The sequence below is a fragment of the Ammodytes marinus genome (genome assembly GCF_949987685.1).
Source record: "Ammodytes marinus genome assembly, chromosome: 20".
Classification (NCBI taxonomy): Eukaryota; Metazoa; Chordata; class Actinopteri; order Uranoscopiformes; family Ammodytidae; genus Ammodytes; species Ammodytes marinus.
This window is the reverse complement of record NC_137224.1, coordinates 6,153,689-6,177,658: the sequence shown is the minus strand read 5'-3', so window position 1 is coordinate 6,177,658 and position 23,970 is coordinate 6,153,689. Positions and strand designations below refer to the sequence as shown.

Here is a 23,970-nt window from a genome sequence, read left to right as displayed (position 1 = left end):
TATGCTTTGTTGGAAAACAACTATTAGATCGATTGCCATAGGTTTTGAACAGATATTCTTTTGCCTAGAGAATTAATCTATATAACTTTGATTTAGTGCCACCGTTTTAGGCTCAGAGTAAAATATTGAAACAAATGTTTGACATAGTACTTTATATTTACTATCTGACATTTGGTTTTACTGTCCACGATTCTGTGTGTGAAATCTATCCATCAATCAATGTCCCCAAAGATTCCCTCAGTGCAATTGAAGAAGTATTGAGTTCATGGCATGTACACTATTTCCTGCCAACAATGCAATGTGTGTGTCATCTTAGCGTGCTTTCAAAAAATGCAACGTTTAGTCCATTTAGATTGAACCCCGGTGCGGTTCAACCCCTCGTTTCGGTTCGGCTGGGCAGTTGTAAACACAGCAATCATACTTTGGTGCGGACCTAAACAACCGGTCAAGCACTGTTTTTTCAGAAATGATTTCAACCTTTTTCCAGGCAAACCCACTGTTCAATTGCAGTGAGAACATCCAACTGGAGAGAGTTAACCAAAAGACTTCCATTCGTAACGTTTTATATTTTGCTTCTTTCTTTTATTTCTTTCCTTTTATTGCTTCTTTCACCAATTGAAACTGCAGATGCAAAGTTTAATGTGTCATTGAAATGAAACCACCGGTAAACTGTCAATTGTCAGTCCTTATTTTTGCTTTTTATTATACAGTTTGGAGAGACAGAGATGAAATGGGGTAGAGAGAGGAATGACATGCAGAGAACGACCCGGGCCAGATTCGAACCCGGGTCTGCTGCGACAAGGAGTGAGCTTCTATGTTTTTTTTTTGTGGAGTGGAGCCTCTTGTTCCTTGTAGCTTTGGTGCATTTTCTCGCAGGATTGAGGCGTTTCTTCCATCAGTGAAGGTAACTCATGGGCGTTGCCATTTAATGAATGACCAAAAAACCCCTTACTCACCACATATGTATGTGCATATGCTAGTGCTCATACGCATGTGTGCGAGTCTGTTGCAGTCTCAAGTCGGAGCATTGTGCGGTCCTGTTTTGCTGGCAGAGGGGACGCAGTGACACCTGAGAGTGTTAGAGGGTTTGGTCTGAGTCCACGCCGTTACAGTAAGCCATTTGGCATCTGAGCCGCTCGCACAGCTGTGGATGGAGGGGAAAAAAAGAAAGAAAAAATACCACTTCCTAGATATAAACAATGCAACAATGTGTCTTACAACATGACACATGACAGCTTTTTACAACCTGTTTTGTGCCTTTCCAGGTTGTCCAAGGTTCTTATTTTGTTCTTTGTTCTTGCAGCCAGTAACAGCACAGGGGCGCACCCATCCGCCAGGCTGCCCAGGTGTTACGGGAAAACCATTCCAGTGATGATTTAAGAGAAAATAAAGTTAGTCACAATGAGTTTCAAATGTGCAGGGGGGATGGTGGTGGTGTAGTCAGCTTAGAAAAATATTGCGGTTTTGACTCTGTGTGTGTGTGTGTGTGTGTGTGTGTCAGTGAGTGCACGTCAGGACTTTCTCTTTACCGGCTTGTGCACACACGCACACGTATTTTTGAGTGCATTTGACTATCTGTATGCTTTTCCATATGGTTTTTATTGATCCATGTCCCTGTTATACCCCTCCTCTGCTCCCTCTCCCGTTCTCTCTCTCCACGTCTCTCCGTGTGCGCGGATGGTGAAGGAATGATGGAATGCTGGAGGGTAAATCTCTGGTTTCCTGGAAGCTGGTCTGGCTTTATCAGAAGCGGCTGTGACAATACTCACGCTGATGGGCCAACCAAACGTCTTTTCCTATAAGCGCCGATCAGCCAACAAAAAGCCTTCCTGGAAGAAATAATCAGCAAACCGGAGGCCCTTCCTGGAAGACCACTGTGGACCGCTGCTCGGTGCAGGGCATATTCCCTCTCTGACCTTTCTTTAATATTCTTTCCACCTTCTACACTTGACACCGTTGACACTGGCACGAGTCCAGACGAGAAATGAGCAAAAAGAAAACTGTTCAGGTTATTAATCAGACTGACAGAGAACCTTAGAGAGAACCTTATCAGTCGAACCAGCTCACTTCTTTCAAAACATTCTCCCTGTTGCTCAACTATATTTCACATATCCTCGTGTCGCACTTGAACACACGTCTTGAGCTCAAACTTTGTGTGTGAATGTTTCGATTGTTGGAAAAGCAACAAGCCCAAAGAAACACACACACACTTACACACACACACACACAAAAAAAACGACTCCATTCCGGAGTTTCGGTTGTTTGAGAAGCGGGTGTTGTGCTTGGCCCGGGCCACTGTTGACAACTGTTGAGCTGGCTGGACCCGCAGCAAGTCATTACCCGAAAAAATGAATCATGGTGGAAAGACTTTTCTATGAGTGTGTGAGATTCACGAGAGGAGCAAAGGATACAGGCAAAATATTCCAGTCTAACTAACCAGGCAACTATGGGGAACATAATATGAGTCATAGGGAGCTGAGCTGGCTTATTTAGACAATGTGTGTGTGTGTGTGTGTGTGTGTGTGTGTGTGTGTGTGTGTGTGTATGTGTGTGTGTGTTAAAACTGGATTATTCTAGGTGGATTTTGGGAAGAGGTCTCACTAATTTCTGTTTGTCTCTTAAACTACGTCATCTTTGTCTATAATTTCCCACTCAGTCTCCCTCTCATAAACAAATAGTGTCACCCACCCAACTACAGTACATTCTCACACAAATACACACACACACACACATGCACAGACATTTTTTCCTTTAAGTGTCAAAGCAAAATAAGGAACCATGGAATCATTGTAATTACCTGGACTGAGGTAAGCTGTAAAAGCAGTTGTAAAAAAAGAAAGATGTTTGGCCCCTATCCAGATAGATGTGTGTGTGTGTGTGTGTGTGTGTGGGGGGGGGGGGGGGGGGTCTAGTAATATATATGAATGATTATATGTGACAAAACAGTCAACAACTTTTTTCTGCATGGTGTTCCTTTTTTTTCGCTCTCCTCACACTCACACAAAGACACCTCATTCTCTACCGCTCGTACGCACACACGATCACAAGTCGAGCCGTAAAAAGTCAACTCAATTAAAGTGCCTCATTTCCTGGAAGCCAGCCTCAGACAGAGCAGTAGGTATGCAGGGAATGGGAACTCTGTGTGTGTGTGTGTGTGTGAGTAATATAGAAATGAAGAAACTCACCTCCTTTTTTTTCTCGATTTTTACCAACAGCAATCTAGCTTGTCAGACATCTTACGTTCAAACACACACACACTTTCTGCATGGGCTGCACACTTAAACCACAGACCGTCATAAATCTCATCCACGTGGACCCTTTCACCCATTTGACCTCACACACACATATGTATATCCACAATCACACACACACACACACAGTTTCTCTCTCTCTCTCTCTAGAGGACACCATCCTCTCTCAGCCCCTCAGGCAGGATGTATAAAACCCTGCTGCATTCCTTTCCAGTTAGGTCCGGCCCAAAGTGAGCTTTCTACACAGTAAATGCTGTGTGTGTGTGTGTGTGTGTGTGAGAGAGAGAGATGGTGTTAACATAACTGAGTGCTTCTGGGAATCCCTTTGTTACTGTGTGTTGTGTACATCTGCGGGGCATGCCTGACAAAAAATCTTACCCCCCGCCCTTTCCAATATGCTCTCTGATGCCTATGGAATTTACCCACAATGCACCAGCAGGGCAAAAACAAGAAGTGATGATTGCAGTCATTTTTAACCCTCTATTATGATGAATGTGCCTAGTCCTTAGTGCCTGGTCCAGCGCTTTAAAAAAAAGCGTGTGGACTGAATAAACACTGCTTTGTTTAACTAGGAAATCCCATTTGTCAGTTAATAATGTCAGCATGAGGGCGGGCTTTGCCTCGGGATACATTACGGTAAGTTAGAGCTTATCCAGTCAATATTTACTCAGTGATGTAATAGAGAGAGAGAGAGAGAGAGAGAGAAAAGACAACTAAGGCAAAAAAACACAAACAAACAGTGAATTAACACACAGGGCGAAATGCATTGACTTTTGTAAAAATAGTGCTCTTTAATATAAATTATTGAAATATTTTAGAAATATAAATATGTGCAACGTTTCCTTTTCATTTATTTTTTTCTTTTCTTGTAATGCTTTTGTCATTTTTTCAGATATTACAGCTTGTATTCTGCCAGACATTGTGGCCAGCCTTTTGTTAGCGAGAGAGTCTTTATAAAAGACAAAATGATTCACATACACATGTGGGTCCACCACTGGTTCAACACATGTCAAAAAAATTATAATAATAAAAAAAAAAAAAAATTTGATGTGAGGAAAATGAGATTTGACAGTCAGAATGTGTATTTCAGTGCTCTTGTCTCAAAGCGGCCACATGACATAACATGATGTTGATGAACGGCTCCGACATGGATCACATGGTTCAGTATATTTGCGCTGGTCAAACACACAAAGAACAAGTTTGATCAAATCCTATAGTCTTGTATCCGAGGCTTTAGGCATTTTTGTTGTTGTTGTTGAAGAAATCGCTGTAAGGAAATCTGGTGTTCTCCTTGACATTCAGAGCAACCTGCTTCAGAGGTAACAATGGAGGGGTAGGTGGTGGGGCGAGGAACCTTTCTAAAGTTACAGAGATTAAACTGTCCACATAACAGTTCATTTCATCCCTTATCTCTTTTACAAAAAGGCCTTGTGAGAAAACCAGAAGGCAGAGAAGAGCAGGAGGCGGACGCACACACACACAGCACGAGATGATAATGTAGAGGAAGAAAAAGAAAACACTATGAGAGAACTGAGACTCGGGGCCAAAACTTTTTTCTTTTCCAAATGGGGCTCTTTAGCAAAAACCTGGCTATGCATTTTACATTTTACAGGAGCAGCGGCCGTCCTGTTGAGCTCAAATCATTTCCTCTAAATCTGGGCCATCAATCATGTCAATGTTTTTGTTTAGCTGTATACCAGTATGTCTCCTCCCACTTTCTTCCCCCCTCCCCTTCCCCACTTCTCTGTCCTCTTCAATTTCCCTTTCCCAATCCCATTTCCCGCTCTTCTTTCTCCATACCCCCCCTCCCAACTCCCCCCTTTAACCCCAATCTCTAGGATCAGCATCATCACCATATTCCCCAAGACACTTTTACAGTGTAGCTGACATTTTTCCAGCCCTGTCTGGATAAAAATAAGTTTCTTTCTGCTGTTCTGTTTGGTCCCTTGCCAAGGCTTTTGTCTCAGTAACAAGCTTTTGTCTCCGCAACAGAAGTCTGCTTTCTGTCACTTGTCGAAAAGCACACATGCAATAAAGGAGGGAGGGAGTGGGGGAGGAAGTAATGGAGGTGAACCAAGAAACAAACAGAAGAAGGAGAAGATGCTTTGTAAGGCTTTTTCTTTTTTTAACTCTTGTTCCCACGCTAACAACACCTTGTGGGCTTGTACCTGTTTGTGTTGTGTGTGTGTGTGTGTGTGTGTGTGTGTGTGTGTGTGTGTGTGTGTGTGTGTGTGTGTGTGTGTGTGTGTGTGTGTGTGGAGCTAGCGTGCACGACTGACCGCCCCTCTCCCCTCAGTGAGGCAACATTTGCGGGAAGCAGCAGTGGAAATGTGTGCGCCACCACAACACACAAGCACACACACACTCAGACAAACAAACACTGTATGATCTCTGCTTTGGGCCCCTTGTTCGGACTTTGCCTTTTCTCTGAAACTCCTCTCCCCCCCCCCCCCCCCACCCCCCCCCCTCCTGCACCACCCGCTCATGCCTTTCTGTTCTGTGCCGTCTTTCTTCCTGTCCAGTGATCCAAAGTGTTGTAAATGTCAGGCCGACGGAGGAGAGGATTTTTCTTCTTCTTGAGCACATTTAAAACCCCACAGGGACACACGGGTGGGGGGGGGGGTATTGATCATGTCGTCGCTGCTGTCGTTAATATCTACCAATCAGGGTTAATCTTCTACTACGAGGCTCTGCTCTGCGTCGGAGTCAGTCATAGGGAAACATTGACCTTTGACCTTTTCTGCCTCGTCTGCCACTCACACACTAGTGGTCAGTTTTTTAGTTTTTTTTTTGCAAGGTAGGACGGACGAGGTAATCGTTGGTTACCAAAATCACACTACCCATCCTAGTTGACCCCAGGTCGGCGTGAGACTCTTTAGGTAGATGGTGTTTTTCGTCAGCTGATTCTCGACCTCACGCTGAGCTCACACGTTGGCACCTATAAGGGTCACTCTGGTCAGTATCTGGTGGCTGCGCATCTTCACGTAATGCGCTGAGAACCCGGTCCGTGTTGGGGGGGAACATATGCGGTTCCCCGTCAGTCATATAGGAGCATCGTACTCCTCCAGGAAGTCTCTGAGCGTGTGGGGGATCTGCTCTGCGCGCTCCGACCCCCCCAGACTGTTGAGGGTCCGCCTGCACATGTGCTGCAGGCTGGACAGAGAGGTGGACAGGGGCCGCAGCAGCTCCAGGGGGACCCTCTCCCCGCCCGTGTGGATCAGATACACGCTGAGATCTTTCACTCTGGCCTCTCCCGAATGGCCTCCTCCACACGCTCCCTCCCTACCCCGTCCAGCGTCCGGCCCCTTCCCCATGTAGTGCGCTATGAGTTTCAGGACACAGTCAAAGTAAGGGAGCTCTTGGGTGTTCTGGGGGTCCGGCTGTAAGAAGAAGCCCCCTCCCTCACTGTGGATGCGCAGGTTCTTGGTGCCTCGACACGTCTTCACAGAGAGGGTGAAGAAGTGGTGGTGGTCTGAGGAGTCGCGGATCAGGAAGGTGCCGGACGGTTCGGAGCGCAGCATGGAGCTGGCCTCCCGACCCCCCACGGCCCCCCAGTAGAAGCCACTCTCTTGGAGCTTACGCAGCGAACGCATCACCTGGAGTAGGATGGAAACCCCATGTTATACCACATTACTGTTATCAGCCGGGGGAAAATGTATACTTTAAAAAAGTGGAGTCAGCGATTCTGAAGAATGCTTGTTGTCAAAATCGTTTTTTTTTCTAAAAATCTGTTAAATTTCTTCCCATTCCGCTACCAGTCCTTACTGTGTGTGCGCACAGCGCTGACAAAATCTGGTGTTTATACACTGGATTCATTCTGAACGCACAAAACAGTAACAGGTGGCACAGGTAGCGGATCGTGAAATAATATTCACTGATTTTGACAAAAAGAGGTTCTGATAACAAGCGTTTTCCAGAATCGCTGACTCCACCTTCAATAACACAAACAGAGAGTTCTGTAGAACTGAGGTGAGGCTCACCTGCTGGTAGTGTGCGTGTGAGGTGAAGGGCTTGAAGTGATGCGGGGTGAAGTGCGGCACCTGAACCCGGCCCACCGGAGGGGTCACGCCGCTCATGGTGAGGGGGTTGAAGGTTACCATGGCGCCATGGCCCCCTGCATCGGCCCGCTGGTCGAGAGGCAGGGGGCCCGGGACAGGAGCACGGAGCTGGGCAGGTGGGTGGGAGTTTGGGACAGAGACAGAGGAGAGAGAGGGGGGGCACCGGGGAGAGAGTGGAGGGGTCACACACCGGGTCCAGGGCCCCGGGGCAGAGGAGTCCGATGCATCCAGAGAGGGGCTGGGAGAGAGCACCTAAACACAGCTGGAGAGAGAGAGAGGGAGCACACATGAGTCCTATATATAAACCGGTGCACACACATGCAAAAGCTACACTGAGGCAATGCTAATAAACATGGACATAAATAAATGACCACTTTGCCACACTGAAGCTCTCGGTTTACAAGCAACAAATGCAGCTATGGAGACTGTGACAAATGCTCAAGGCAGCCAGGTTATATTTAGTTTAAATGAATCGTAGGCTACTCGCAAAGACTGAGCTGCTGCTGCAGCCAGACAGCAACTGGAGCCTGATTGCTTTCAATTGTCTTCGATCGGATTTACCGCAACAACGGATCCCAGAAACGGGGTCACTGTGAAAGAGTGTGACGCGCTCTCTTCTCCCCCTCTTTCAGTAAATAACTCTTTTTATTCCCAGCTCGGCCCAGCCATAGAGGCCCCGTTCTCCGGTTTCCCTGTGACTGAAAAGGTGTCCCGTATGCTCTGATCCCTGGTGGGATAAAGTCGGCTTCACTGGACAGTGCCGGGGCTGAGGCGCCATAACGGTTCAGAGCCACAGCCGATACAGAGTGGAAGTCGGTGTCACTTATTTAGGCTACTAGGTTGCGAAACAACCCCCAAAAAATGACAGTTGCATCCCGCTGCTCGGCTGCACTGCACAATAGCCGAATAACAGCAGCTATATGCTTCAGTGTGCACCGTTACACTCTTCATATTGCTGTCATTTTGTCCCCTTATATGAACCACTAGACGTCTTTTCACTGTCTTCTTTAACTTACCTTGCGGATATGTTCAGCCCCGCACCGCTGCCGCTCGTCGCCAAAGGAACAGACACGCAAACTACCCGAGAGTAGTGCCAAATGAATGATTAACTCAGGCATTAAAATCCAAAAAAAAAAAAAAAAAAAAAGTATCCAGAAAGTGTGCGGGTTTCTTTCTCCTGAGCGGAGGAATGTGGCGGCGGCGGCGATATGTGCCGAGAGACCCAGTCCGTGTGTGGAGGAAGGTTACTGGAGGTTGTTTCCAGTGAGTAAAGCCGATGTTCGTAAGGCTCCGCCTCCTGAGCTCAGGGCTCCTTCCAGTAAACACACGCGCGCAAGCTCGCTCGCGCACACACAGATACACGGGCTCGCGCTCGGCAGATTGCCAATAAATAATCAGCGTGACCTTTGCCGGGCTGTTTCCTGGTACTGGCGGGTTCCCTTCTTGACAAGGTGAACTAGTTAAACGCTTCACACATTGCACAGTGGTAAACTATACCGTGTTAAAGTATTTTATGGATGTGACAGACTTTATTGGTAGATAAAGATAGGAGTCGACACTAATCAATAACCCATTTTTTACACATGCACTGCACCCAAAACTATAGTGTTGAATATAATTGAAAGAGTAAAACTAGCAATACAAAAAAGTAAAAATACTAATATTCCTGCATTCAAAGTATACATAAGTAAAATGCACATTTGTAACAGAAGTAGGCCTACACATTCCGCAATATAATTGTGGTAAGATGAGCTCTATATGCAATGCAACTATCCATATCTGTGCAACTCACCAAGAAGCAACGTGCAACTTATTTTTCCACATTTCTTATGTTATTTCTATTTTTCTCTATGTATTGTGTTGTAGCCTATTTTGTATTATAATGCACATATTTGTTAACATACTTTTTTTTAATATAGGCCTGTTATTTGTACCAGGCCTACTAATACTGTTATGTAGTAATTTGGTTATATATTGCTGTGTAGGCCTTATTCTAATGATTTGAATTTTGTAATATCCGTTTATTGATATCCAATATTTGTTTGTTTTTTCTACTTTGTACTGCTGATGCACAACAATTTTACAGATTATATTTGATCTCAGTCCAAGTGTTATTTTGGAAAATATTCTATTTCATTATTAGTAGAACGTTTACACTTTACAAACATTTTACACAGTCGATGTGTCCACAGCAATTTAATGTTTTATAACATAATCATATGAATAAAAAGTTCAATATTTGTCTCTGAGATTTGGTGAAGTCAGTCTAAAGCAAATAGAAATACTACAATAAAACACCTAAATACCTCAAATTGTACTTGAGTAGATGTTATTTCTACCACTTCAAAAATCTAGTCTGCTGTTATACGTATTTGACATATTCTTTAACTAGATTTATTGTAATAGTTAAAAAAAAAACTGTTGTCTGTTGTGCTGCGGTGACACATTTATTTCCCCAATCAGAATAAACATATAACTCCTTACCTTATATATGTTTTTAGACCAGCCTTCAGAAGTTCATCTTTTCACTCTATTGTCGCCTGTCTTCACAGCGCGACTGATGATTAACATTTTTCACCCTCTACGAGCTTAGCTAATGTTTAAAGATCCTGCCCCTAAGGCCCTGCTCTGTCAGGAAGCGACTGACTTACTGTAAGTGCTCTTGAGCAACACCCATCTATGCCGCTCTACTGACCCTGAAATACTTTTAAAGTTCTGCATTCAAATTCTTACTTAACTAGAGGGGCATGTTTTTTTCTTCAGTAAAATGCACTGAATGTATTATAAGCAAAAGTATAGTTTGTGCAGAATGGCCCCTGTCAGTGTTATTGTACAGTATGTTGCATTGTTTTATTATTACTACTACTAGTTCATTTATGCAGCATTTTAATGTTATTGGGTGAAATCTCAATCTGTTGAGTAAATGTAGCCGTCAAATACAGTCAATGTGGTAAAAATTACAGTATGTTCCTTCTGAAATGTAGAATTTTATTTTCCACCGTTGGATATGAGCAAAAGCAAAATAACAATTATATTACCACTTATGATCATCTCGTATAGGCCTACTAACCCTACCAGTATTGCCTGTAAAAAAAAAAAACCTCTATAAAAAAAAGAGTCTTGTTCCAGTCAGAGGAAACCACCTGTTGTCCTGAACACACACCTGCATTCATACACTAACACCACATCAATGGAAACCTGTTGTGCTCTGATAGTTAAGGGCAGAGATCAATCTCATTGTAGGCCTATACTACAGATGCATTAAATAGCTAAACACATATACATAACATATGTACTCTATGCTGTGTGCCTCTCTGAAGATTTGTGCATGCAGAATAACATTTTTAGGCTACATTCAGGGTACATTTGACTTTTGAGTTGTTATAAGGTAGTTTGCAGGTTGGCCACTAGAGGTCATTTAAAGGCAAAAACCATTTCTCAAACATACACACATTTATGAATGAGTAGAATATATATAAATATGATATATTACGATTTATTGTGTGTTTCTATAGGGGATATTAATTAAATGTGTCTAATTGCAACATTTTAATGTTACCAGTCTGAGCTTTTACGAGCCTGTCAGTGTTGTCTGTGAACTCGCTCTTGTGTCGATAAAGTTGATTCAAAGTCTGTCCCTGTGCAGCAGTGATGGCGGCTCCCATGTCCTGGAGGAGGCTGGTGTACTCTGTGTACACACCGGCCCTCGCCGGGGTCTTTACCCGAATATCTGACCGACTCTTCCGCTCGCGGGACAGGAGAGGAGGGTAAGAGGCACCGGGCACTGTACGAGTACACGGGCACGAGGAGAAAACAGTTAAAAGCATGCCTTGCTAATGTTGTCACTGCTACTGCACTGACACTATGCTGACTTTTTAAGCCCTTATCTTGGTCTCATTTCGCTTTTAAATGTTTGAGACGCCAATTTGTAGCTTAATTGTGTGTTACATTATTATATACAATCTATATGTCCTAAAAAAAGAAGCTTACCTTCAGTAAAAGTGGAGATTTTCTCCCACATGTGTCATTTTGCACATGGTGTTCTTCTTGTTATGTCATGATGTGACATGACTTACCAAAGGCGAAAGAGTTGACATGCGTTTTACACAGGTGAGGTCACCGATTGGCTCACCTGCTGCTAAATAAGCACGTGACGTGAGGGCGGCTGATAACTTTATATTTAAAAATACAAAAAAAAAACATAGAACAGTAAAGGATTGTATTCATGTTTTCACAGAAGTACAGATTAACTTTTAATAATGGCTCTGTTCCATTCATGCCCAATACCAGGTCCAAGCTAAACAGGAATTCAGCCACCATTAATTTTATTCTTATCTGTGCTCATTGCTTTGTCTTCACATACTGTGTTTAGAAAAGGAACTGAGGACACTGTTAGTCTAATCACCAGCATTCAAGAATTCAAGATAGCGTTGTGTTGCATGTGATTTTCTTTGGCTTCCTGACAGGAAGTTCCTGATAAAATGGCAGCGAGTCAATTCTTGGAAAAACATCTATCTATTTGGTGTCATTTGTGTGTTCTCTAGAAAGTTAGTGGCGTCCGACAGCAGTGTAATTCTAGCATTTTGGGGAAACCCTGTGCTGTTTCAACATGGCCTATGGGCACAAATCCAGATTTATTTTTTAGAGCTTTCAGAGTGTGAAGCAAAGCCTTGTGTCGCCCGAAGCGTAGGTAGCCGAGTTCAGCTAACGTTCTTGCGGCTGAATGTGGAGAAAATCACTGCAGCCAGGATCCAAGAACTTAGTGAAAACACCTTCATAGAAATCACTTAGATGTTAACTTATAGGCAGGAAATCATGGTCTGTCATGCTTGGGCGTTCACATACTTTTGGCCACCTAGTGTAGGCCACATACATGCAGGATATTTTGCCACATGACGACATAATTGTAGTAATACTGAATTATTGAATGAATAAGTTGACTGTTTTCCAGTTTGCTTAGTGAATCACCATCTGTTGCTAGGAATGAGGATATAAATCCTTTAAAGATGTAATGAGATCATGTTCACAAGTTTCCTTCCAGTCGGGGAATTTTTTTGAAATATGAGAAAAAATCAGATGACAGTCACACTCACACAGTGTTTGTCTTTTTTATCACATGCTTCAAGGTCAGGGATGTGGGGCATTCAGTCAACAGCTCAGCTCATCACTGCATTATTAAATTAGCATCTAATGTCATTATATATAAGGAAGTTAGCTCCATCCAAGCTACTCTTAACAAATCATGGCCCTTCCTTATGTGGTACACTGCAAGATAATCCTTACTTAATATACTTACAGTATATTTATATTACAGTTTGATGATGTCTGGTGTTCCACGTTCATGGGGATGATTGAAACAAAAATCAACTTTCTTTGTTTTATGGTGGAAGCTGGATTCATGGTCATGTCAATGTGTGTTCCTTATCTCCTAGCACACTGTCTTTATCTGTCACTACTTACAGACCATACTGGCAAGACTCTTAGTCCAGCTGACAAGTCGCGCTCCTCAAACTGCTCCTTATTTAGATAACGTTTGTGATTGGCAATGTTGTAAAAGACAGAGACTTCAGAATGTGCTAAATGCACACAAGGAAGAATTTGTCTTTCATATTGCAGTATTATGTATACAGTATTATGGCTCTTTTCAATGATTTGTGTGTTTTATAATGGGACTCAAATCCTAAAACTACAGGGAAATCCCCTCTGTGTGTGTCTCTAACTCAGCACAGCGGCTTTGGAAAGAAGCCCCAAACTGTCTTTTTATCAGTTTTTTTGTGTGTGACTTTTCGTTTCCTTTTCGATGGTTTTTGTGGGTCAAAATCCAGAAAACCAAAAATGTAAACAACATGTGAACGTTAGTGTGGATCACATTTTTGGTCGTAGGGAAATATATAAAAGCATTTTCCGGCCTCTTGAGGGTCACAGCCATGTCTGAGGTTAACACTCCGCCCATGTCTTTATTTAATGTGGCTGCATTGTCAGATCAAATAGTGAGATTATATGGCGCGGACAAAAGGCGGCTGTGGTGTTGTGGGGGTTGAATCTTAGGACACAGAGAGAGAGAGAGAGAGCGAGAGAGAGAGAGAGAGAGAGAGAGACTCAACGACTCAGCACACACTGTTACATCTTCTCATGGCTCCTTGAGGATTAAATTGTTGTTTTTAGTCCTTTGCATATTCCGGGATGGTAACCTGCATATCTTTTGGTTGGAAGAGACATTTTGAATGCGTCACCATGAGCTGTTGGGAAAGATCACAGGCATTTTTTCAATATTTTCTGACATTTTATCCAGCAAACGAGGCAAAGCAAGTTTATTTATGTTACTCATTTCAGCAACAAGACAATTCAAAGTGCTTTACATAAAACATAAAAGAAAAACACATTGTAAAATGATGTTTGTATATAATTAAAAACATCAAAGTATGAGTAGGAAAAAACTGTTATAAAATACACAAATGAAAGTAACAGCGCAATAAATGAATTAATTGATTTGATAATCAGCAAACGGAGAAGTCTCCATATTTAGTTTTGACTGTGGGGACAGAAAGCAGACCTGAGAGTTCTGGGTGGTTCATTCATTGTGTGTAGCAGAAGATCAGAAATGTCTTTTTGCCCCCAACCCATTCAGCGCTTCGTAAACCAACAGTAGCATTTACCAATCAATTATTTGTCAGACAGGAAGCCTGTGTAAAGACAGAGCTTCAGTGTTGTTGTGATCCGCTCTCTTTGTTTTAGTGAATCATCTCAGCTATGCGATTGATGTTTTTAGGGAGACACTGTTACAGTAGTCGACTCTACTGAAGATAAATGAATAGACACGTTCTTCCACTTGCTTTGAAATTGTGATTGTCTTATTAAAGGTGGAGTTAGCGGTTCTGGAGAACGCTTGTTGTCAAAATCACTTTGTCACATCAGGGAATATCTCCCCACCTGTCCGTACTGTGTGTCTGTGTGCTGAAAAAAAAAATCTGGTGTAAATAAACACAGCCTAGGCTCTGTAAACTAGTATGTAAACAAAGGGTATGTAAACAAAAGGAGCCCACCGTAGCTAGCAACATGCCTGGGCTGTGTATCAACACTGTATTTTTTTTTTAGTGCACACACTGTACGTACAGTTAGCGGATTGTGAGGAGATATTCACAGATTTTGACAAAAAATTATTTTGATAACAAGCTTTCTCTAGAATTGCTGACTCCACCTTTAATCAATGATGAAAGTAACTGTAACTTGCAGCTCTCACAAGCCTCTGGTGGGTCGGTGGAACCTTGTCATGGTTGGCTGCCAGGTCGACATGTCATTTATGAGGTGTGACTGTGTGTTCATGTATGTGCCCGAAGGAATCTCCAACATGTGACATACAAGGCTGGGCTGTTGAAACATGATGCCTGAGAAGCTATTTTCTCCCTCTGATATACGGCAAAACCTGACATGTTAAAACCGACATGGTCTCCCTGGGCAACTTGAAGGCACGCCCACGTCCATAGATAGATACAGGTCTCATTTCAAAATTTTAGACGCCAGTTTTTTTCATGAAAGAGGTAACTATTTCAGTCACACTTTTGGCTACTAAATTTAAAAAGGGAATAAATTATCACAGAAATGGAGAAAATAATAAGTTTTTGGAGGGACCAATTATATTTGGTCTAGCACATCTTTCTATAACTAAAACATTGGCGTATTCTCTCACAGCCTCTTACCTATAATCTGTATTGACAATTGTTTGACCTTGTAGTAAAGTTTCTTAACTTTAAGGACCAAAGTGAAGGGACAATACTAAGCTGTTAATCAGTGACGACAGTCGTAGAAAGTGTAGTTGAGTGGCTGAGATTGAAATCTCTTTATGAATAAGAACCCCTTTTATGATAACAAAATACCCAAAGTGATATGCCACGCTGTTAATACACACTATATGCTGTGTCAACAGGCATGTGGCTAGCTACAATGGGCCCCCTATTGTTGACATACCCTGTCTTTACATACCAGTTAACAGAGCCTAGGCTGTGTTTTAACACCAGATTTTTTTTTTCAGCAAAAAGCGGATTGTGAGGAAACATTCACTTATTTTGACAAAAGTGGGTTTTACAACATGCACCCTCTAGAATCGCTGACTCCACCTTTTTTTCAAATGACAAAGCTCTTCACACACAGCACAAAAACTACTAATTCGTCAGTTTTCAATAACAGTTTCAAGACATTGTTGCTTCATTCTCATCAGAACCAACTCAAACTCATATCTCCGCTGTGATGACATGCTGGTGATACTTTGATTTTGTGTCCATCCCCTCTTAGGAATACTAGGAAAGTAACCTGTAACATGTGTCTTGACTGTAGATCAGGGGTGTCAAACTCATTTTGGTTCGAGGGCCACATACAGCCTCTCTGATCTCAAGTGGGCCGGACCAGTAAAATAATGGCAACATAACGTACATATGTCAACTCCAAATCTCTAGCTTTGTTTTTCAGTAATATGCTTTATCACTCAGCCTACATTTGTAACCTACATTATCATGGATCACAAGGGATCTCTGTACCCCCCAGGAAATGTCTTAGTAAAGGTTGCTGCTGGCCAAGGGAATAGGAGGTGCGGCGCGAAGCGCCGCAGCAAAAATTTTGGGGGTATTTTGCTCAAAGATGCCAATATACGCACTAATGAAATAAACAACTGTTTATTTGAATACACAAATACAACAGGCACTGACCTTACAGTTGTCCAATTTTGTTTACTATATGTACAGGGACACATTTTGTGCAAACATGCAGACAGTACAAAATACAATTAAATAAAAGTGCAACTTCTACTGTTTTGATTTATTTTTAAATACAGAAGTTATTTGTTGTTTTGGAATTCGTTTGTCCCAATTTAAAACATAAAAATAAAGCAGCATGGAAAATTAGGAAATAAATCTTGTAGGCCTACACTAGTATGCTCCTGCTCGTTTCGCGTGTGCAGAGCCGCGGACACATCGCGCTTGCTAGTACATTAATTGTTCAGCACTAAAAATATATATATATTTTTTTTTTTGGTTTTTACTTTGCCATAAAGCACTGGAGGAAACATTAATAGCGGTGAAGCAAGATTGCCATTTACCATTTCCCACGTTGCTAAAATGTGCTTTTTAAAATTTTGGCTGCCCCCTAGCGGCTGGAGTGAGCATTTTGGTTATTTCTTTAAAAATTCATATCTCCTCACAGGAATGGGCTAGAGACTTACTTTTTTTTTTGAAATGCTCATAAATGTGTGCTCTACAAGTCGCGGGCCGGATTAAATCATCTCCGGCCCGCGGGCCGTATGTTTGACACCACTGCTGTAGATGTTAAGCTTTATGCCCTGGCTTCGGTGACCAAACTGTTTTGTTTGTTTGTGATTTATCCTAAAATAAAAAATAAATAAAAATAATCTCATATCCATGTTCTCCCCCCAGCTCCTCCGTGCTGCTGCTGGCGCCCCTCCTGGCCGAAGCCGACCCGGCCCCGCGTCGCGTCTCTCGGCCCGCGGGCTCGGCCGGAGCTCATGGCAGCGACGGCCTCTGTGCCCACTTCAGATGGATGGAGGAGCACGTACCCGCCTTCAAGGTGCCCGGAGCCCACATACACATCCTCACCTCGCCGGACCAGTTCTACCAGGCCATGAAGGTTTGTCTGTGGCATTCACGGCTTCTTCTGCCAAAAGGAATCAAGAAAACACAACTATAAATGAAACAATGTTGACTTTTACAAATATGTTCCGTGGCGTCATCGTGGTGTTATGACAGGTGGCAAATGAGGCAGCGAAAGTGTCAAAGGTATTTGAGGAAGTGATAGATTCCCAGAAGACTCTCTTGTTGTCTCTTGACACCTGATTTGGCAGAGATGCAAAGTCCTACATATCTGTTACAAACAAATCCTCTCTTAAAATTGAATCTGCTTATTTATTTATTTTTGATAGTATTTTGTTTCTATTTCTGTGCGTCGTTCCACACCTGCTGTGCGTTACCACATTGGAATCCCTTTTGTGTTTCGTCTAACTTTAGCCTATTCAGCAGCTCCAGGAAACAATGAAACAGGAATTCAATTAATACACTGCTGCTTTAGTGGCTGCCAATCACTCCAGTGTAATGCAAAGTCATTATAAGTCATCATGTTTTGATACGTACGATAAATTTATTTTAGGCGGGACCTGATAAGCCTTTGGCTTCTTCCGTCTCCCTTCGGACAACACAAAGTATGATGTATGAATATTTGCAAGAGAAAATTGTTTATTGTGTGGAATTGTCCGAAAGGATAATAAAAATAAAATAAAAAATCAACTCCTTTTTAAATGTTGATTTTGGAAGAACGCGACTCTAATAAATGTAGATAATTGTCTATAATGAGGTCTAAAAATACACATAGAACACCACCTTAAATCTCAGATGAGTCATGATGGGTGTAATTTACAGTAAGACATGATTTGATAGCGGGTTCAAGTACATTACACGGGCGCTTAAGGAAGATTTGTTTATCTTAATTGACATGGCCTGACAGAGAGCTTGTTCTCAAAAGCATTGTATTCTTGTATTTATTGCTCTCTCAAAGACACACACACACGCACACACACTATGGTTTACTGTTCGTGACTAATAGTCGATGGGCTGTTTGTTATTTCATGCAACGCCATATGCCAAATAAAAACCAATTCATGTAATTATTAACTTGTGTAAAACTGCACAAAAAAAAACACTGGATGATTCAGGATCTTATAATATGCAACAGGACCTCAGCTGGTGTTGGTGTATGTTAAGAAATATCATGCAAATGTAAAGGATGTCATGCTCCTTCATAATAATATAATAATAATGATAAACTCTATTTGTATAACGCCTATCAAACAAGTGTAACTTAGAAAGAATGGATAGAATGCTATCATTAATGGAGATTTAAGAATGAGTCCTCTTACTCTTTTTACTTTTGGGTGGCAACTTGAGTCTGAATAAGCAAAAAGTTCTCAACATGGAGTTTGAAATCTCTTAAAGGGGATCTCTCTTTAAAATCTTTCTGCTTTCACTTAAGAACAATGGAAGTGAACCACAAAACAATTGTTTTGTACTTAATTATGTGTGACATTTAATTCGACTGCACTACTTTCCAGAAACTAGATATTAAAAGGTAATTGATCCGCACAGGAAATCAATGATTGAAATTTCAAGTGAAAACAACAAAGACTAAATAATTCAAATGCAAATTTTTCTGTTCTTATATTATTGTAACCTGAAAATATGTGGTCTTCTGACAAAATAAATATCTTCATTAATGTCACTTTGGGCTTCAGGAAACTCTGTCATTGTATAGATCTGCAGATTAATCAGAGATGAAAGTAATACTAATTTGTTGCAGCCCTATTAGCAAGAATGCCCTGGTTATTCTTGATGATTCACATACCTTACTGGTAACAAATGGAAACCTAAATAATTTTCTTAATCCTGTGAACACCATGAACTAAATTTATTTATCAAAACTTCAAATACAACCAGAACTCTTGTTAGATAATGAATTGTCCAGCTCCTTCAAAACTGGATCTGAGAAAGAACCAGAGTGAGTTTGTGTTCGCATATGTTGTTGTCATTTGCAGTTCTTTCTGCACACTCGACTGCCAAAAAATAGCTGTCGTTTCAAACAAAACACATCCTATTTTCTCACATTATAAAAACGATAACATCTTCGAGTTTTGAGTTTCTTTTTTTACATATAAAATTAACGAGTGTGGGAAGACTCTTACGGCCTGAGGAATCTGGTTAGTTTGCTTGAATTTCTTTGTTTGTAACTGGCAGGAAATAAACAACCTTCTGACAGATTATCATGTCCTGTTATCGAAAATTGTGTTACCAGATTCCTGACACCCACATTGACACAAGTCATTAATCAACTGTTGTGTTTGTTTGTTTCTCTCTCTCTCTCTCTCTCCCCCTCCCCCCCCTCTCTAGGCCCGCATCAAGACTGCAAAGAGGCGAGTGGTGATGGCCTCGCTGTATCTGGGGACGGGTCAGCTGGAGCAAGAACTGGTGAGGGGAAGAAAAAAAAAGTGGAATTTGTGTTTGTGTGCGAGAGGCTAAAAACTCTGGAGAGATTTACGTGTTTTTTAGTTTTTCGGGGCAGGTGAGAACAATGGCACCCAAAGGCCCGGGCGCGTGCCAAATAGCTGGTTAAGAGTTGCCAGCAAATATGAGTCAGCGTCCTCTTCCAGGAGAACCGCACTGTGGTTTTGTTTCAGAATGAAAACTACAAGGAATGACCCCACAATGCAAGGGTTTATGGGAAGAAGGGAGACCAGTGTTGGCATGCGATGGCCCGCTGTTCTTCATGCTTGGAAAGCCTCGCATAACAACACTAACCCAGAGAGAAGAAAAACCACAGTCTGGACCGATGCTCAGATTCAGCTGTTTTTCATGTATTTTCTCTAACGCAGGGTAAATTACTGAAAAGGGCACTGACAAGTCAAACATGTTTAATTACAGTTAGAAAAGCATCGGGATCAGCTGCGATCGCTGCCAAACTCGCCAACCTCACAGGATGATGGATTACTAGAATTGTTGAGTCAATTAGATCCAGTGAGTCCATGTGCCTTTAACTTTCAAGTCCAAGTTTTACTTGTGATTGGGCACAATGTACTGAACTGAACTCAGCATAAAAATATCAGTACATTCAGTGGTTTTGGACTGAAGAATGCATACTGCAGGTGCGATTTTGTCGGAAAGCCACGGTTGACCAACGCACCCCCCGGGTCCCAGGCCAAAGCACAAAAGGTGCAGAAACTACCAGTCACACCTGTGCAGCGTGTGTTTACTTTAACGCAGGTGCACACATCTAGAATAATCTGAGATTGTAGAGCAAGGCACACGTTATGCAAAGATCATTCAAAGTGCTTTGTAGGATGTCAGCCAATTGTACGCAGCAAAGTCGGTTTGGAGTAGGCCTACTACTGAATTTTTTGTGAAAAGTTATGTTAAGTGTTTTGTGGCTGCTGCTCCAAACAGTGTGATGAAGAGTAAAAGTTTAAAAACTGAAAATAAAAATCTCTAACAGAGGTACCAAACCAAGACCACATGAGCTTAAAACACCAGGAGCTCCGAGTGACATGTCTGTTGTTGCAGTGCATTGTGGGCAATGTGGGCAGCAGGTTTTGACGAGGAACAAGAGTGTGTGTGTGTGGAATGAACAAGACAATATCGTCAGCTGCATAAATTTTAAATCTTTTTTCCTGGTGAAATAATTATAAATGGGGAGGGACTGATGAAATGATCTAACAGGCCTGATCTAGACCCCGGGCCACAGTGTATATATTACTGTAACTATTCAGTTAAAATCACTACAGAACAAACACTTTCACCTGGTAATGTTGGTGGAGAGAGTGTTATAATGGCTTAAATGCTGCTTCTTTGCTTTAAAGTTTTAAAGATCAACACATTTTTCAGTGTCCTCTGTCTCATTATCACGTTTCTGGAAGTGTTTGTGGATGCTGTTTGACGTCCCCAAAGAGCTCTCTACTGGAAACAAGGAATGTCTTACTGGCATTGCAAACAAGCACTCTGAAATGACGTAGGACCAATTTGTTTGGTCACCAGATGCACAATTTGGCCAAAGGTGGAGAGAGCAAATGCCAAGCTCGCCCACTTAGGAAGCCTTTGCTACCAGTGTCGCCCTCTGAAGAGCAGCCGATTCCTCTCTCACACCGCACACAGGAGAATTACTCATGCTTTTCCCACGCTCTGCAACACACGATAAAAGGCTGCCAGTGTTTTGATAAATGCTGCCAATTAATCTATAATCATTAATCTATTACTTTGTTTTTGCGGCTCCATCTTGAAACGTTTATTACAGACACACTGGGACCAAGTGTGAAGAAAAAATAAAAGGACACTAAGATCTAAGTGTTCGAATGAAGACACATTTAATGACCTGTTTACACGAGACCCGACTGCTTCGATTTCAAAGAACAACAGCAACAATAAATGTCACCTGCTGACAAAAAAACAGGAAATCAAACCTCGGATTGTGGTTTGCTAAACAACAGTTTGGAGTGAGAAGTGAAAACGGGATTTCAGATGACGGGAAACATCTTTTTTTTTTGTAGTAAAATGTCCTTGACAGATGTGACAAGGAGCCGAGCAGTGTGAAGCTTTAGCCAAGTTCTCCCAAATGCAGAGAAGATTAGGAAATGCTGCAACTAATTGCTGTTGTCATTATTGATTAATCCATCTCTTGTTTACATGTTGGATCGTTTAGTGTTTACAAAATGACAGAAATATAATCACTGCTTCTCAGAGACCAATGTGACGTCCCAACAACCCAAAAGATGTTCAGTTTACGATGCTATTACATGGAGAAAAGCAGCAAATTCTTACATTTGAAGAGCTGGAAAGAATAAATGTTTTGGATGTTTAGCTCAATAAATGAGTTAAATGATTACGCGTGTAATTAAATAGTAACTTATTCATTTTCTCTTAATCGACTTTTCAATTCATCTCTTCAGCCCTGCAAATGAATCCAAGTTAAAACGGCTTTGTGCAGTGGAGAGTTCAACACTTGTCGTTTAATACTTTGAAAAGCTTTCCCACATGGCAGTGATTTGTTTTGTGTCAAAGTTATGAAGTTGTATCGACCCTTTAGTGGCTCCGGAGGCAGCTCAAAATGACCTTAAAATTCAGTTAGTCATCTCTGCTAGGGTGTCAGTGGCTAGTGTTGCATTGTGGGAAATGTAGGTTTTAATAGGAAAGAATAATCAGTGGATTAAAAAGCAATATATCTGGGTCTACTGCATCAATTATACTATTTTGAAAGCTTAGTTGTTACAGGAGAGATTAATCATTGCAATGACGTTTTAATCATATTTTGACCATGTTTGTTGTTTGCTTTAAGGTGGACTGTATGGAGGAAGCTCTGCTACGCTCACAGGACAACAGCCATCCTGACCTGAAGGTGTCCGTTCTGATAGACTACACACGCGGCTCACGAGGTTTGTTAAATCCATTAGATCTCTCTGTGTGCTGGTTGTTCCAGATTACCATTTTATTTTTATTTTTTAACCTTTATTTAACCAGGAAAGTCCCATTGAGATTAAAAACCTCTTTTTCAAGGGAGTCCTGATTGTAACATATACACTGTGTGTTTTAATGTTCAGGCCAGGTGAACTCTCGGACCATGCTGTTGCCGTTGCTGCAGCGTTTCACCTCCCAGATGCGCGTGTCTCTGTACCACACTCCAGACCTGAGGGGGCTGCTGAAGCTGCTGGTCCCGCAGCGCTTCAACGAGACCATCGGAGTCCAGCACATCAAGGTTTACCTGTTCGACGACAGCATCATCATCAGCGGGTTGGTTCATTCATTGACAGAGAGTTTAGTGTTCACCTGTGTGTCTATATTACAGATCAGTAGATGAGTGAACTGACCCCTGTCTGTTTTCACCTTTTGTTTAACCTTGTTTTGGTGCATGTTCTGTTTGCACAACGCTTTCCTAATCAACATGAAGGCACCATTGTTAGGAAAGGCTCATAGTTTACACCACTAGGTGTTCTACAAACCCAGTGGGCATGGTGCCAGGCTTAGCGTCTTTTACTGTTTTAATTCAGTTCCAAATGACCCATTGCGCTTACAAAACTACTAAATCCACAGCTTTTGGTGGAAACAAAAAAAAAATTGTATTCCAATGATATACCAATATGGTGTTTACATATCTTTTTGTGGCTGAATTCAAATGGAAAAGCTATTTTACTGTCTGCCAACAGTAAAGAGACAATTCTTTAAATCTTCCTCTCTTTGTATTCCAGGGCCAACCTGAGTGACTCGTACTTCACTAACAGACAGGACCGCTACGTTCTGCTGGAGAACTGTGGAGAGGTGGCAGACTTCTTCTCAGACCTAGTGGAGGCCGTGGGAGACATCTCACTGCAGCTTCAGCCTGACGACTCAGTCACTATGCTGGAGGGCATGGTGCACCCGTACAAAGGTACAATCTGTGTCTGTGTGTGTGTCTGTGTGTGTGTGTGTGCGTGTGTGTGTGTGTGTGTGTGTGTGTGTGTGTGTGTACACAGACACGTGTTTACCCTTCAACATGTTTTGACACTTCATGCTCAGTTACGGTGGCACTGGCCTGGTTTTCAGCCAGTGGAGCCGATGGATTTCGCTAATGGAGCTTGAAAGCTTAGACAGGCGAATAGATGATGGTCAGTGTGTGTGTGTGCCAGTGTGTGAGCCAGTGTGTGAGAGAATGTAGAGTGAGAAAGATGGAGAGAGCTCTTGCGGTTCGCTAGCAATGCAGCCGGATGTGAAATTGTCAGGTTTTTTTCGTATGCGCACACTCACAAACTAGCATACACAACACACACACACACACACACACACACACACACACACACACACACACACACACACACACACACACACACTTGTGCTGTGTGTCCGTAACTGGAGCGCACACTGCCAGGATGTTAGTTTGAGGAGTGAATGACATCATGTCTGCAGGACCGGACTGCTGTGGAAACGAACACCAGGAATAGAGTTGTGATGTCACAGTGTTGCTGGAAGACGATATGGACCCGGGAACACACACACACACACACACACACACACACACAGTTATTCAGAAGAACACACGCACGCACACACACACACACACACACACACACACACACACACACACACACACACACA

The 23,970-nt window shown here is 42.3% G+C and overlaps 2 protein-coding genes across 5 annotated transcripts in view; one reads left to right on the top strand and one right to left on the bottom strand.

Annotated features, from left to right (window-relative positions):
- Positions 1-5,096: 5,096 nt before the first annotated feature.
- socs3b (suppressor of cytokine signaling 3b) lies at positions 5,097-11,351 on the bottom strand. Of its 3 annotated transcripts, none has more exons than XM_080048682.1 (3): positions 11,300-11,351; positions 7,232-7,571; positions 5,097-6,847 (listed from the first exon to the last, which is right to left on the bottom strand). In XM_080048682.1, the coding sequence occupies exons 2-3, from the start codon at positions 7,349-7,351 to the stop codon at positions 6,293-6,295; spliced, it is 675 nt and encodes a 224-aa protein (XP_079904808.1). In that variant the 5' UTR covers positions 7,352-7,571; positions 11,300-11,351; the 3' UTR covers positions 5,097-6,292. The 3 variants fall into 3 exon arrangements, with proteins under 3 accessions (XP_079904808.1, XP_079904807.1, XP_079904806.1); XM_080048681.1 differs by lacking the exon at positions 11,300-11,351 and adding an exon at positions 9,794-9,872; XM_080048680.1 differs by lacking the exon at positions 11,300-11,351 and adding an exon at positions 8,326-8,521.
- The window catches only part of pgs1 (phosphatidylglycerophosphate synthase 1), a gene marked incomplete at its 5' end in the record, with an annotated part of 25,012 nt that continues 12,002 nt past the window's right edge, over positions 10,961-23,970 (top strand). For both annotated transcript variants that reach the window (XM_080048678.1, XM_080048679.1), the window contains 6 exons: positions 10,961-11,076; positions 16,732-16,942; positions 19,249-19,326; positions 22,181-22,277; positions 22,443-22,632; positions 23,088-23,266. In XM_080048678.1, coding sequence (XP_079904804.1) covers positions 10,961-11,076; positions 16,732-16,942; positions 19,249-19,326; positions 22,181-22,277; positions 22,443-22,632; positions 23,088-23,266 — 871 coding nt within the window. The remainder of the gene's footprint in view (positions 11,077-16,731; positions 16,943-19,248; positions 19,327-22,180; positions 22,278-22,442; positions 22,633-23,087; positions 23,267-23,970) is intronic.

Excerpts from the sequence above, each read along its gene's own strand:
- socs3b (XM_080048682.1), bottom strand. The coding sequence starts at position 7,351 with ATGGTAACCTTCAACCCCCTCACCATGAGCGGCGTGACCCCTCCGGTG. Across the intron at positions 6,848-7,231 it reads CACACGCACACTACCAGCAG|GTGATGCGTTCGCTGCGTAA; the intron begins GTGAGCCTCACC and ends ATCCTACTCCAG.